This window comes from Barbus barbus, assembly GCF_936440315.1.
Source record: "Barbus barbus genome assembly, chromosome: 30".
NCBI classification, from domain to species: domain Eukaryota; kingdom Metazoa; phylum Chordata; class Actinopteri; order Cypriniformes; family Cyprinidae; genus Barbus; species Barbus barbus.
In genome coordinates, this window is record NC_136758.1 from 22,863,145 (window position 1) to 22,878,141 (window position 14,997).

At 35.2% G+C, this 14,997-nt stretch overlaps 1 protein-coding gene across 2 annotated transcripts; it reads left to right on the plus strand.

Moving 5' to 3' along the window:
• The first annotated feature begins 373 nt into the window (after positions 1-373).
• LOC306850873 (thioredoxin domain-containing protein 16-like) lies at positions 374-14,446 on the plus strand. 2 transcript variants are annotated; one of them, XM_079386815.1, is made up of 19 exons: positions 374-817; positions 984-1,078; positions 1,209-1,282; positions 1,555-1,629; positions 1,760-1,881; positions 1,969-2,059; positions 2,660-2,816; positions 2,934-3,100; positions 4,172-4,232; positions 4,304-4,421; positions 4,512-4,658; positions 4,736-4,795; positions 5,187-5,355; positions 5,730-5,866; positions 7,282-7,366; positions 7,526-7,664; positions 8,519-8,688; positions 8,781-8,971; positions 13,124-14,446. In XM_079386815.1, the coding sequence occupies exons 1-19, from the start codon at positions 676-678 to the stop codon at positions 13,342-13,344; spliced, it is 2,421 nt and encodes an 806-aa protein (XP_079242941.1). In that variant the 5' UTR covers positions 374-675; the 3' UTR covers positions 13,345-14,446. The 2 variants fall into 2 exon arrangements, with proteins under 2 accessions (XP_079242941.1, XP_079242942.1); XM_079386816.1 differs by having other exon boundaries at positions 996-1,078.
• Positions 14,447-14,997: the final 551 nt, after the last annotated feature.

Genomic DNA, 14,997 nt, shown 5'->3' on the forward strand with positions numbered 1-14,997 from the left:
TAGGAAAAAATCCCTAAATCTCTGCAAGGCAGCTCCCTCCGAGCAAAGAAAAACAACTCTGTAAAAAAAAAAAAAAAAAAAGCGATTATCAAACGTAGGGAGCGATCACGCTCGGGTCCCACGTACTGGCCAATAGGACGAAGCTGGAAACCAATGCGCTTTAGTCGCCATATTGGCTCTCAGTTGAAATAGCGGTGGATAGAAACACGCCGTTGAATTGGAGCCAAAATGACAGGCATTTCAAACGACTGTCGCCGCTTAGCCATGAGCCCTCCCCCTACTTCATTCTCATTGGTTAACTAAGTGGATGCATTGTATTTAGCGTTCTGATTGGTGTTCAGCTCACCGTTAAACCCTCCCCACAAATTTAATTGGACAAGCGCATGTTGTTTTAGTGTTCGAGGATGTAGATTTTCCGTACTTACATTTATAACACTGACCGATAATCATTAACCTAGTGGATTTTGTATAGTCAAAATGACTATATTTTATATAGGTTTCCCTTAAAAATTTAATGTGTTAGGGGTATGACTGATGTAATGTTAGTAGCACAGCCCAGGCGAGTTGTTTTGATTGAATATGGATATATTCTTTGTGTACCAGTTTTTCCTGAGCTCATCTTTAATATGAACTAATGTAAATGAATGCAAGTTAAAGGTCTATAAAGCAGGCACCATGTGCATCGTCTATTTGATTGCGTTTTTATTTAGCCTAACATCAGAGCAATGTTCCTCCAAACTGATAGAAGATTCCAGCCAGAGCTTCATGGAGAGGATGCACTCAGGGAAGACGTCCTTTATATACTTTGGAAATCATGGTGAGACTTTGATAAATGTGTTGCAGATGATTGCTGAACCGTTATCATAATGTGCAAAGCTAAGCAAGAGTCATTAATCAGATCAGCACATCAGCTTATTTGCTGAATCAATGCATTTGAGGTGTCAAACACTTTTAAAGTTCATAGCCCATTACATATGCTATAGTTCTACTTGCAGTCAATCCCACCATCAAACTGTTCATGGAGCAGCTGGAGATGTCAGCTGATGCCCTGCAGGACTATGGAATATCTGTTGTAAAGGTGAGCAAAATCTCATATCAGGTCTCACCAGAATGTCAGAAGAAGGAGCTTTCTGGTATCTAGTTATGTAGTACATGATGGTTGACTGTATTGCAGTAATATCAACTTGAATAACTGACTGTTTTTACAGGTGAACTGTTCTAAAGATGCAATAGCAAACTACTGCACAGGAGAAAAGCTAATGACCAAGGCATACTTGTTCAGGTATAAGTTTATGGACTTTACCCTCACTTCATTATATACATAAAAAATGTTAACATTTAGCAGACGCTTTTATCCAAAGCAACTTATAAATGGAAGCAATCAAAATCAACAAAAGAGCAATGATATGCAAGTGCTACAAGATGTTTAGCCAAATGTTTATGTATATTTTATATATTTTTTGACAAATATAAAAATGATCCGTTGACTCCATATGGTCATACAGGTTTGGAACGACATGAACCCAAAAGCTTTTTTGTCTTTTATCATTCCAGAGGCTCTGAGGTCCTGAGGAGTTTCGACATCGATACCGTATTTGACGTCAATGCAATTGTTTCTCATGTCCTTTTGTGAGTTCCTCTATTTAAAACTTTTACAGTAGCTCCAACATTTAACGATGAGTATAGTTCGGCTGGTGGAACTACAGTGATGACCTTGACCTGTTGACCTCTGAATGTGTCTGTTATTTCCTCCATTCAGCTCTGTCCTCTTCAATGAGGTCCGTTATGTGCACACACCTGCTGAGCTGCTGCGCGTGGAGAGCGCAGCCAAACAAAACAGTGACATTGTGGTCGGTCACATACCAGTGCTTGGCCTTCCAGGTACAATCTCTATATTCTCTATAGTCCATTGTCTTGGTTGGAATGAAGCATTATTATATATCTCTTTTTTTTATTTTGTCTGTATAGAGCACCGAGCTTTGATGGAGGCAGCATTTGTGTATGGAACCAAATACCAGTTTGTCCAGACGACTGGCACTTTGGTCCTGAAACATATGGGGTAAGTTTTATATTACTCTAAGGAGAAATATAATTTCATTCCTTAAGGTACTCAAAGCATAAAATAAACAGATGTGATGCATGACATTTTTTATGTTGCCATAGACAACTATAATTATGAAAAAATGGCCACAAGGTGGTCCCAAAGTTGTTCTAAAGCTCTCTTCACCTGTTTGGATATCCTACAACCAGTGTTATTTTTGTATCATTGCTATTCCATTTTAGTTTTTGTTGATATTTTGTACTAATATTTCATTTTTTCACTTAAATTTTAGTTTAGATGAGTAATTTTGTCGTGTGATTTGCCGTTTTTAATTTTGGTTTTATTTTTAAATAGGTCTGTGTAGATTTTAATAATTTTTATTTATTAGTTTTAGTTTATTAAAATGATAAATGTTGCCTTGGTGAATATATTGGGGTCCGTGACAGGGTTATTATAGTTAATTAAGACCATAAAATTTGATCACATTTTACATTTGTAACCACATTTTTTGTTACTTGAAATAAAATATAACAAAAACCATATATTATATCAGTTTTAGTTTATTTTATCACGTAACAAAAAATGTGATTACAATAATGTGATATCTATCCTTCACAGGGTTGTCGATCTCTCTTCCTCAGAAGCACGACTGTGGTTTTTTCACTGTAAAGCCGTGTCCAGGCGGTCTGATCCATGTCCCAGCACTCCCATGAGGAAACCACTCAACACCATCAACATACACACCTTCCTGCAGCTGATGGAAGCACCTCTAGTGGTGAGAAAGCATCTTCAGCTTCCTGTCATTAATTCCAGATATAATAAAGGATTTTGAATTCTGATTCTCACTTCAGTTCCATATGTTATGTTTGATTCTGGACTTGTTTTCTGGCAGACAGAGGCAGTGCTGGACCCGTCTGAGGTAGATGTGGTTCATATGCACCTCGGTGTACCCGTGTTGTATGTGTTCTCTCAGCCCCAAACCCAGCACCTGGACCAGGCCACCGCTCAAACTCTCGCCCTGCAGCTCCGCGGGGAGGTCGGAGTAGTGCTCATTCACAGGTACTGATGACAACAACAAAAACAGCACTGCATTTTGTATATTCATGTAACAAGATTCCATGGGCAACACTTTACAATGGGCAATTAGCTAAAGCATTGGAGGTTGTGATATTCATCTGTTTTATTACTCTTTTTATTATTTATTTAGTTTTTTATAATTGTCTAGGTTAATGCTTATAATCGTTCACATTTTATATATGGCCTATATTATTTAATATATGTTATATTAAAATACAGTTTATAAAACCTTATATATACAATATAAGAAATATACTTTACTTAAAGTATATAAAACTAACTGGTCAGATACAATAAAAAAATATTGTAAACATCATTTATTCCTGTGATTAAAGCTGAATTTACTCCAGTCTTCAGTGTCACATGATCCTTCAGAAATTATTCTAGTATACTGATTAGCTGCTCAATAAATATTTCATATCATTATCAATGTTCATCAATATTTTATTAAGCTACGTAATATTATATTAAATAAAATTTTATTACACATACATTAATATATGTCCAAAAGGTTTTATATACCTACTACAATAAATATAACTAATTATAATTTATAAATTAATTGACAAATTACTTTACAACTGACTAATGTTCACATTTAAAATTTCTATGTTAACAAGGTTTCAGTGTAAAAAAAACTAAACACAGTGCAATATTAATAAAAACAAATGTATTCATTATTGTTAGACATGTTAATTATCATATTACTGTACCTACGTATGTTTATTGTCATTATTACCAAGTGAGTTAGGGTGGGTTTCTTGATTTTGATCTATCTGGAATTGATTTAGATAGGAGGAATTTGAGATTATTGGTATATTTCTTTTGCCATGCATCAGCTTAAAATTAAAATAATTTCTGAAGTATAGAAAGTTTTTACGGTGAACATCATGAAAAGTAATGTTTTTGGTCAAAGGATGCACAATAGGAGAAGGAACATTGTTCAAGAAAGTAAATTTGGTCAGTTTTGATATATCCATACAATATCCAATACACATCTCCAAACTCTCTTCCACAATCTTAATTTCTTAATTAGTTATCTTCATTTTCCAGGGACAGTCCGAGCGTGAAAACTCTGCTGAAATACAACGCTGCTTACAGACTCCCACAGGAGGTCAGTTTAACCTTTGAATGCGTTTGTGATTATTTGACAAATCTGTTTTTAACAAAAGCTTTTCTCAACAGGATGTGAAATACTTTACCCTGAATAGCGCCGAAGGGGTTGTGAAACTTTTCAAAGAACTTTTGCAAGAACACAAGTTAGAAGACGAAGAGGAAGATGAGGAACATTGGTCAGATCTTGGTAGGATGCCACCTATGCAGTCATTGCTAACTAGTATAATGGTTCCAATAGTTTTAAAGTGGTTCTAAAGATCTTGTTGAATTTATCCAGATATCCTCGATGACGAGGTGTCCGAGTCTGTGTACAGAGACCGTGATCTTATGCTGGATTTGGAGTCTGTTATTGAACTCACTTCAGACACTTTTCAAACAACTGTCACACAGAATGATATCACAGTTGTGCTGTTCTATTTTAAATGTGAGTTTTACTTTTTGTATTATTGTATTTGATGCATAAGATGAATCTACCCTGATATATCCACTTCTGTCCTCTAGGGGATGCTGTGTGTATGGCTTTCATTCAGTCGTATATAGAGGTGGCAGATGAACTTGAAGGTAAAAGCATTTCTGTGATGAACAAAATGTAGAAATTCTGTAAATCAAGTTACGTTGTGCCTTTTTTTCTTTATTGATTCATTTGATGGAATCCATTTTCAGGTAATATTAAAGAAAAGTCATTCTTGGTCTCTACATAATAAATAATTTTGCTTTTACACTGGCTTCAAAAAGTATTTGGATACTGAAGACATTGCATTAGTTAATAAAATAGAAAACTAAGTGGAATCTGCAAGCAAATGATTTTACTCCTGAAGCATGTTTGTAATGATTTTTAACAGACTGGTCTGAGATTTTTAGTTGATAAATGAAGTTATTTCCTCTATCCCTTATTTCCTCATCTTTCTTTAAATAATCAAATTTTTGCTCTGTCTTTCTTTATCATGTTCAGGTATGAATGGGGTAGAGTTGGCAGCAGTAAACTGTGGAGAATGGACTGACATTTGCAGTGATCAGAACGTCACTTCCTTCCCCACCGTTCTGATCTACCGGCCCATGGCTGCTGCTCAGCTCTATAGGGGGATGCTGGGAACCAAGAGCCTACACAGGTTCATACTACTGTGAGTATTATGTCCTCTTTCCCACACAAGGTCAGATCATCAGGGTGTGATTTGGTCTCCGTCACTCAGGATTAACCTGAAAGTGGGCCGTCTTCTTTAAATTAGAGGCCTGGTGATTGAAGAGCGCATTTGCAGTTTGTGCCTCCACACTGACCTTCTTTTATATGTTCTTATATGGCTGAGAGCTGATAAAGGCAAATGTAGTGTTTTATCTGTAGCGCACCATCAAAAGTCAATTAATAGATGCTCAACAGTGCAGTGATCGTAAATGCGCTGCCTAGATTCCCACAGAGAAAGCCAAGTCTTTAATCAAGATATCTCAGTTGAACATTTCACACCTAATGTTTATTAATGAGTTACTTTTGTTGTTGCAGGAGTCTGGTCTCCTGTCCTACCCATCTCTCCTCCTCTGCTGAGGTGAGGTCGTTCTTGGAGGGAGATTTGTACAGTAAACATGTATATCTGACCCCTGTCAGAGTGCTGGGCCTTTTCAGTTCAACACATGACATGGGTAAGCCAACTTTCCTAGGAATCACTGCTATGTGATAGATAGAGGATATATACATGTATAAACCTAAAAGGAGTAGTTCACTCAAAAATGATTGACTGTCATGTTAAAACCCCATATTGTGTTTTTCTTCTGAGACACTTTTTTTTTTTTTTTTAGAAAACAAATTTGTTTTTTTTAAGTATTACCAGGATTTTTTATTTTATTTTCATCAAATAGAAAATTGAAAGACCTTATATTCACTACCATTCGAAAGTTTGGATTCTTTTATTTAGCAAGGATCCATAAAATGACAGTAAAGACTTTCACATTGTTAAAATAGTTTTAATTGAACTTTTGACATTTCTATTCACCAAAGAATTATGAATAAATAAATACATAATTTCCACAAACAATTAAGCAGCACAACTGTTTTCAACGTTGACAATAATAAAAAATGTTTCTTGAGCACCAAATCATAAAATTAGAATGATTTCTGAAGGATTACGTGACACTGAAAACTAGAGTAAAGATGCTGAAAATTCAGCTTTGCATCAAATGAAAAAATTTTTTTTTAAATTGTAATAACATCTTGTAATATTACTGTTTTACTGTATTTTGTTTTTCCTTTTTTTACAGTAAATAAATGCAGTCTTGGTGAGAATAAGAGACTATTTAAAAAAAATCTTCCCAAACCTTTGAACAGTAGTGTAGTTTTTATTGTAATATTATAAGAAAATAATTCTACTTTAAGCTGGCTATAAAATAGCCTTTGGTTTTCTTGTGACACTAAAAATAAATAATTTTTCTGTGAAATGCACAATAACTGTTATGCAGAATGAGCCGAGCTTCTGTTTTCCATGAAGTGAAAGTGGATGTTGATTTAAATGGTGCTCACTTTGGTTTTGTGTAGCACCTGCTCTCTTTATAACCTTCTGAAAAATTTCAGCATTAGAAACAGTGACGGTTTATATAAAAATATTAAAAGGTAGTTCATCCAAAAATGAATATTCTGTCATTATTTACTCATCCTTATGTCATCCCACACATTCACGAATGTCCACCTTCTGTGGAACACAGAAGAAGATATTTTAAAGAAATTAAGTAAAATGGGTTTGGAATGACATGAGGGTGAGTAAATTTTTGGGTGAACTATCCCTTTAAAACCACAGCAGCCAGTTTAATTTTGATGGTCAGAAGGATGCAGCAAATGGACATGTAAATGCCAAATTACCACTGTTATTGACTTTGACATTGTAAGTGGACTGCAGGGAACAAATAAAATATACTACATGACCTCTTCAAATGTTATACCGCTTGTATAATCACATTCTTTTTTTATATTTTGGCAATCAAAATGTATTTTATGGGTGCAGCATGTATTGCATAACTTGTTACATATGCACAGGAACCTGTCAATCATGTGCTCCATGTCTTAGGTATAACTTCATTTGAAGAAGCTGCAAGACTCCTCAGAGGAGAGACTATTCTTGGGCTGTTTGCCCACAAAGAGGCAGAGCAATGGTATCTGACAGTTTCACCACAACTATTTTGATGATCAAATATACTTGAGATTATGTCTTGCATTCAAGGAAATTGTAAGTGTCTTAACAAGATGATACATGTGTGGACTTCAGTGTGATGTAACAAAGTGTTCCAGCTGACTTCTCTGTATTTGATCAGGGTGGAGGCCCTGTCAGTAAACCTGCCTGCTCTACTGGTGTCCCGTGGCCCTGGAGTTCCTTATGAGGTCTATTCTCTCCCGTCATCCTCACCAACCGACCTTGTCTCACTTATAAAGCAAGTGGAACTGGATCATTTTGTAAGTTGTTTTGAGAAAATAGTTGCAAATTTACCACATGCTTCACAGTTGCTCAATGGTACTTTATATTGGAATCACATGTGACTGGCTTTACACATTGATGTAGTTAAGCGTTGTTATTGTACACTAAAACAAACTATTAAATTTGTTTTCATTAATTGTAAAAAAAAATCACATAATTTGTTGAAAAACACTGAAATAAAATACATTTCATTTGAATGTCAAAAGTTATCTAAAACTGAAATAAAAATAAATTAAAGCTACATAAAAATTTGTATAATAATATTACAAATAAAAAAGCTAATAACAAAATTATTTAAAAAAAACTCAAATTAAAATGAAAACTTAAAATATAAAAATAAAACCTAATTTAAAATAAATAACATTACATAATCTAATAGTACATGTATATATAAAAAATACAAAAAATAAATAGGTAAGCTTAATTTATTTATATGAAATGTGATATGAAGGACTTATTTTTTTAGATGGACCCAGAAAAACGTTTACAATTTAAAGAATATCTTATAGACTTGTGTAAAAAATTTTATTTTATAAAAATATTTTTTTCTAAAAATTTGTATTTCTTGTAATTATTTATTTTACTGTTGAATGTTGAATATGTATCTGCCATGTAATCGCTTGTGAAGCTGATATGGCAATGCATTTAAATTTACAAAAACAACAACAACATGTAAAAAATAGGAAAGTGAAATAATTCATCCCTACATGCCCCTTCACACTTAAAATACGCTCCTTCTCAAAATGCCATCTTATTGCAATAAAAGTCGCCTTTTGTTCCTTTGCAAAAAACTGACTAATAAGATGAAAATATGTTGTGTTTTGCATTAAAGCCTGAACTGACTGTGGAGAATCTTCCATGGTATTTGGAGCTTGAGAAACCTTTGCTGCTGCTTTTTATCGGAAAGGAGGACAGTACAGAGAGCATGAAGGCTTTAGCTGAGATAAAGCGGCCACTGAGCTCTGGACAGTTGGATTCCTTCCTGCCATGTTGGATCCATCTGTGAGAAACATGATCTGTTAGACACATTAATCAAAATGCATTCACTTTAAGCAAAGCCTTTAATTGTCATCTATGGGGTGTTGTTGTTGTAGAGGTCGGACACCTGTTGGGAGGTCAATCCTGGAAAAGTATCTTGGCTTTGTACCTCCACTTCCTGTTTTGGTGATGTCATGGTTAAAAACTGGAGGAGAGGTATTCCTTTTCCCCCCAGAGCGCCCCCTAATGGCTAAGAACATCCTGCAGTGGGTTCACGATGTGGAAAACAGACAGGAACAACCAGCAGGTGAGTCCCTGTAGCTTTTAATTAGAGGCTCTCGATCCAAAAAACAACAGTTTGGTTCAGATTTCAGCCCTAACCAGGTTTTCAAGTTTTCGTCAACATAATTAACATTCGCAATGACCATATTCCAAATATCAAAACCAGTGGTCATCCTTCACAAAACTTAACATCTACCACAGTTTTATCATAGGTAGAATGCAACATGTTTCAATACCAGCATTTCAGTCAAATGTAATTTATGCAATATTTCAAACCTTTAACTCACCGGAAAAAAATCAAACCGCCGCAAAAGTTTAAAATTAGCCCAATTCCGTGCCAAAAACACGAGCTGCATCCGAAGTGATTTAAATAATCCGCAGATTGATAAAAGCTCCCTGATGCGCAAAAATTATATTCAATATTAGAATGTATTGAATATACAGTAATGAGAGCAGGCAGTAATGGTCAGAAATTAGGAGGGGGATTAAGAAAACAGTCCCACGCAGGGCTTTAATACAAAAACGCACATAATGAATGGTGACTGTAGAAAGCAAAAGCCAAATCCCGGACATTTTGGGAAATTTAGAAATCCAGGCCAGATGCATTTTTTAGGTCCCAAAAGAGGACATGTCCAGGGAAAAAAGTATGTATGATCATCACCCTAGATAACCTGACTTGCATGTTTGCGCTACATACTTGAAATATTGCACAAAATGTTCAGCTGGAGGTGAAATATGCTGCTTTTACTTCTGTCTGATGATAAATCAGGAAAATAAAAGACTTGGAGCCTTATTTAATGACAATAATATCTTAGATATTTGGGAATTTATTTAATTTAGTTATTTTATATTTTAACATATCAGCATTAAAATACTGCATTTTGTAAATATTTAATATTTTATTTTAGCATTAAAAATGTAGCATTGTCAAATTTCTTTTTTTATTTTTATCATGTTTAACATGAATATTTTTATTTTATAACTTAATTTCATTTTTATATCAGTTAATAGTATCTATATTTTTCTATTCACATTGTCTGCGATTTTGACAGATCATGACAGAAAAATTGCTTATAAACATGTTGGTTGGAAATTAGTTGGAAGCATGTTGGATTCCACCTGGTCGTGCCTTTTTAGCAAAGTATTATTGAGAATATTGTGTGGTAACTGTGTGAATGTCTTCAAACTGTACCTCCTCTTTAGCTACCTTTTTTAGTAGTTAGACATTTGAAGACATCAAATATGACCTTGTAATTGTTGGCAGCGTTTTGTTACATGCTTACAGTTCCAGGAATCCGTCATCGCACACCCCTGCCCTGTAAAAGCTGGAACAAAGTACTCCGACATGCACCAGTGTTTACAAGATCACACCCTATCCATTCAGAACCTCATCAACACTTTTCCCCTCATACAATCACTATTGTTGTCTGTGGTAAAAACAAGCCCAATCACTCAGATCCAGCACTCAATTCTGTTGATGCCTTTCCAAAATGCGCTCTCACTGCACGTCCCCAAAGACACGGCACTCCATTCCGCTGATGGTCTCCAAGCGGGTCTTGCTTTTGTCAGTGTCAAAACCTGAACTGGTTTTATACCAACTTCTCAGCATTTCCCATCTGCTTCCTATGAAGCTGAGAGGAAACTGTATCCCTTAATTGTGTCTGATTGTTACAAGTTATTTCCCTGAAACCTTCTGCTGGACTCCTGGGGCCGGCAACTTTTTTTTTGGCAGCTTTTTGCATTTCCGAAAAAGATGGCTTCATCCGTCTGTCGATTAAAATGTGTTTTATGAGGATGGATTAGGCACTTTATCCATCGCAAGATATTTATCAAATTTCATATGCCAGTGAGATACAGAGCAAATACAATTGTCTGCACATAATCTGAATTTTATCCATGAAGCATTAGTGTAATTATAATGAAATGTCCTTTGTATTGCTGTTAAAAGAGTCATAGTATACGTGCCTGTTTTATGACTCTTGGTGCAAGGAAAACACAATAGTTGTTTCCTTTCTGCTATATGGGCCCATAGATTTTATTAGGCTGTTTGCATATTGTCTCATGTATGACTGTATTGTTAGTGTTTTAGGCTATTTTTTGGTCCTGTGTGTGTAATGGGGCGGTAAGTGTAATCATTCCCATTACACATTCATGGGTTTGTCCTTCTCTTTTCTGGGTGACCAGAGAAAGGATTCAGTCTCTCAACACAAGAAAGATTCTACTTTTAATTTTGCATTTCAAAATGGAAACTTTGCACAATGAGTGGCAATATCCCTCTGTGTTGTCACCACATGGGAGCGATGAGTGACATTTTCATATCCTGTTACACCTTCGGAATTTCCTGACGTTATTTTATTTACCCTATCGATCACTTATGTAAGATTTCTGATGTATTCTGAGCGGTTGGATGATTGCTAAGTGGTTGTTTATTAGTTGAAAGAGTCTTTTATTCAGGTCTCTAGATATGGCTTGGGTCCCTTTGACATTTTTGCCTGTTTTATAGTCCTCCAGCAAAATCATATGCCAGATTGTTTGGAAAAGTACTGTACTATCACACATCTTGTCAACAAACCACACGATTTAACGATAAACCTCTTACTGTAAGTATGAGCACTAGTAATAGTGATGCTTGTCTTTCCAAAATAATTCCAAGGACCCAGATGTCCGCTTTTCCTGTAATTTGAGCAACCAGCATTGTTTGGTCAGTTACTATGCATTTCGTCAGAACTGATTAATCCCACCACACCACAGACATTAGACTCTGCACATCAGTGACTTATGAGAAGAATGCTAGTGATAGTCTAGCAATCTCTGTCTTCCAGTGTTTTACAGTAGATGGCACATCTTTTGATCCAGAGTGTGATATGAGCTGATGTTTTTGATCAAAACCTTGCACTTTAGCTTCAGTAGGGCGAGTGTCATTAAAGGGTTAGTCCACCCCAAAATGAAAATTTTGTCATAAATCACTTACCCCCATGTCGTTCCAAACCTGTAAAAGCTTCATTCGTCTTCGGAACACAATGACTCTTCAATATATGCTTTTTTTGAGGCATCAGGGGTGCACAGGTTTTTATCAGTGTGCTGGAAAAAATAGCATCTATATCCATGAAATAGCCTGCAATTATTTCTTTTGGATAAAAGGAAATTCTGAGAAGATCTACACTTATTTTCCACTGCTTCAGCGGTGTATTTATGCCTATTTCAGTGGAGACTGCGGAGCCAATATTTCATCTAGCACTTCTTCTGTGTGTCAGATTGCTGTAGTATTGATTTCCACAACAGTATACAACTATTTTGAATTTAATTATTTTTTGTGAATGCATGACTATTATTTAAGCAACGAAAACTGAATTCAATTCTCACTCCCATTCAAAAGTTCAACAAGGCTGCATTTATTTGAAAAACACAGTAGAAGCAGTAATATTATGAAATATTACAGTTTCAAATAACTTTTTTCTATTTGAATATATTTTAAAATATAATTTATTTCTGTGAATGCAAAGCAAAATTTTCACACAATCCTTCATAAATCATACTAATATGTTGCTTGAGTGCTCAAAATCTTAAATTATTGCTAGTGTGTCTATACTAATTATGTTTTTGTTTATTTAAAAGATAAAAGAAAGCTGATCACAAAAAAACACAACCTTACTGATCAAAAACGTTTAAACAGTAGTGTATTTTTGACCAATAGAAAGTCTAGAGATCCATTTTTGTCCATTTAATGCATTTGTTTTGACTGTGCATGATGAATTTAAAGTTGTTTTCAGATATATAAAATCAAGTATACTCAATATAAAAAGCAATATAATCAAATTAATGAGAATTTTAAAAAACAAAATGATTATAGCATGCAGCTATGTTGTCTGTGTGCACGATTCCTTGTGTTTTCACAGGAATTATAGTAGATCAGTTTACATAGTTTCCAAACCAAGACATCTGGAATCACTTTGTCACTGTCCATTAGTAAACTCCTCTACTTAAGATTTCCAGGTATCAAGCATCATTTACTCCCTAAGTGCTGTTTTGTTGTCATAAGTAGCATGTACACAAAATAATCAGTGTTTACGCAACAAGTTACGCTAGCTGTTCTTCAATCACCTTTGTGAAAAAATGAGTTTGACAGACGTCACGAACAACAACATTCTGTTTTTATTTCTTCTCTGTGTTCTTTTAGGCTTGATCCCAGATGGGAAATGGGGCCCTCCTGTGCCATTTTTTGACTTTCTGGCAATAATGGACCAAGAAGTGCCGACTTACGCAGCTCAGAGGGCTCCTAAAATGAAGACTGGGGGCAGGGAAGACCACAGAGAGCAGGAGCATGTGACCCCAAACCAAAGACAAACCCCACATCCATCACCAAACCCCCAAGCACCTCGCCAGCACTCTGAACTATAAACTCAAGTCCTCTCATGGCACAGAAGGTTATGTAAGCAATTCACATGACTGCTTGACATCTGTTAGATTTCACATTCCGTGTGACGTTAACGTCTTCAGTGCTATTTGCAGAAATGTGTGTATATCAGTACGTCGGTATCACACATTTTCCAGCTTATTTTTCATAAATCAAATGTACTTTTCCTAAATTAAATCAAGCTAGTTTACATTTTAGTGCTGTAACTTTATATACACAATGATATTTAAAACCTGAAAGAGATCTACAAGAATGTATTTATTTATCCAAAGCATGTGTGTAACCGTTTTTGAGATTCTGTATTATTCTGATTTACACAGCGCCTGTTTGGAAATGTTTTTTTTTACAAATACAGAGCTTCACATATGGATGAGATTTGTAAATTTGTGCACTGTCTGTTGTTTCAGTCATGGAAGAACAGCATCTTTTTTTCTTTTTTTTTACCATATCGTGCTGCTTTCATGATGGAAAGACTAACGTCAAACCTGAAAGAGGCAATGTCATTGGTTGGTTGCATTGTTAAAGTTAATTAGCGTCACATTTAACAAGGGAAGAACTACTTTTTAATTCAAACCAAAGTTACTAAGTGAGCCCTCGTCTTTTCTGTGCTGCCGGGATCTGTATTCAGTATTTAAACCCTAATTCAGATGTTTTCGGGAACTTTTTAAATACCTATTTTTTTGGCAATGAAATGCGATCCCAATACGTGGTTGGATGCATGTGCGTTTTCACATGAGCAGAGATGTTCATATATACACTAACCCATGTGAAGGTCATTATATAGGATAAGCCTGCATGGAAACTCCATAAGCATACAGTCCTAGACCTCTGTTTACAGTATCTGTGCTATGTCCTTTCATGAGATCTCTGACTTCTACAATGAACATCATGGTGCTTTAATGAAAAGTTGAGTCTCTCTTGAGTTTTTCTATTTTTCAAAACCTAGTAAGCCGCCTTGATGATGTTGTCTATGTAGGCAGCATGTAGCTAAGCTAACAGTGTGATATTCTAATAAGCTAAAACAAATACAATAAAAAGTATGCACAAATATTGCAATGTAAGTCGCTTTGGATAAAAGCGTCTGCTAAAATAAAAATAAAAAAATATTATTGAATTTAAATATTCCTTTCTTTTAAAATGTTCAAATCTGAAAAGCTGAATTTTCAGCATCATTACTCCAGTCTTTAGTGTCACATGGTCCTTTAGAAATCCTTCTAATATAATGATTTGCTTCCCAAGAAAAAACATTTCTTATTATTATCAATGTTGAAAACAGTGGTGCTGCTTAATGTGAAAACAGTGACACTTTTTTCCAGGATTCTTTGATTTCGACTGAATTAAAAAATGACCTCTTGAAATGTATTCTTAAAAAAGGAGTCGCTTTGTCTCTTTCTGGCTGTCCAGTTCTAGTCAAATCTTAAAAATTGAACTTGTTGCCTTCTCATCATGACATGACAATGGCCATTAGTGAAATTGGCTCGCAGCGTCTTGCAAGAAATGACTTCAGACGTTAGCTGGCAGTGCAGTTACTAAGGAAATACACTAGGGACCAATCATATCATTTTATTGATTTTGACTAGAAGCTCTTATGGTCCCATCGATCTTCAGACAAATTCTTGAGAACTTAGATGAAATCC

Excerpts from the sequence above, each read along its gene's own strand:
- LOC306850873 (XM_079386815.1), top strand. The coding sequence starts at position 676 with ATGTGCATCGTCTATTTGATTGCGTTTTTATTTAGCCTAACATCAGAG. Across the intron at positions 2,060-2,659 it reads TTGGTCCTGAAACATATGGG|GGTTGTCGATCTCTCTTCCT; the intron begins GTAAGTTTTATA and ends TATCCTTCACAG. Across the intron at positions 3,101-4,171 it reads GGAGTAGTGCTCATTCACAG|GGACAGTCCGAGCGTGAAAA; the intron begins GTACTGATGACA and ends TTCATTTTCCAG.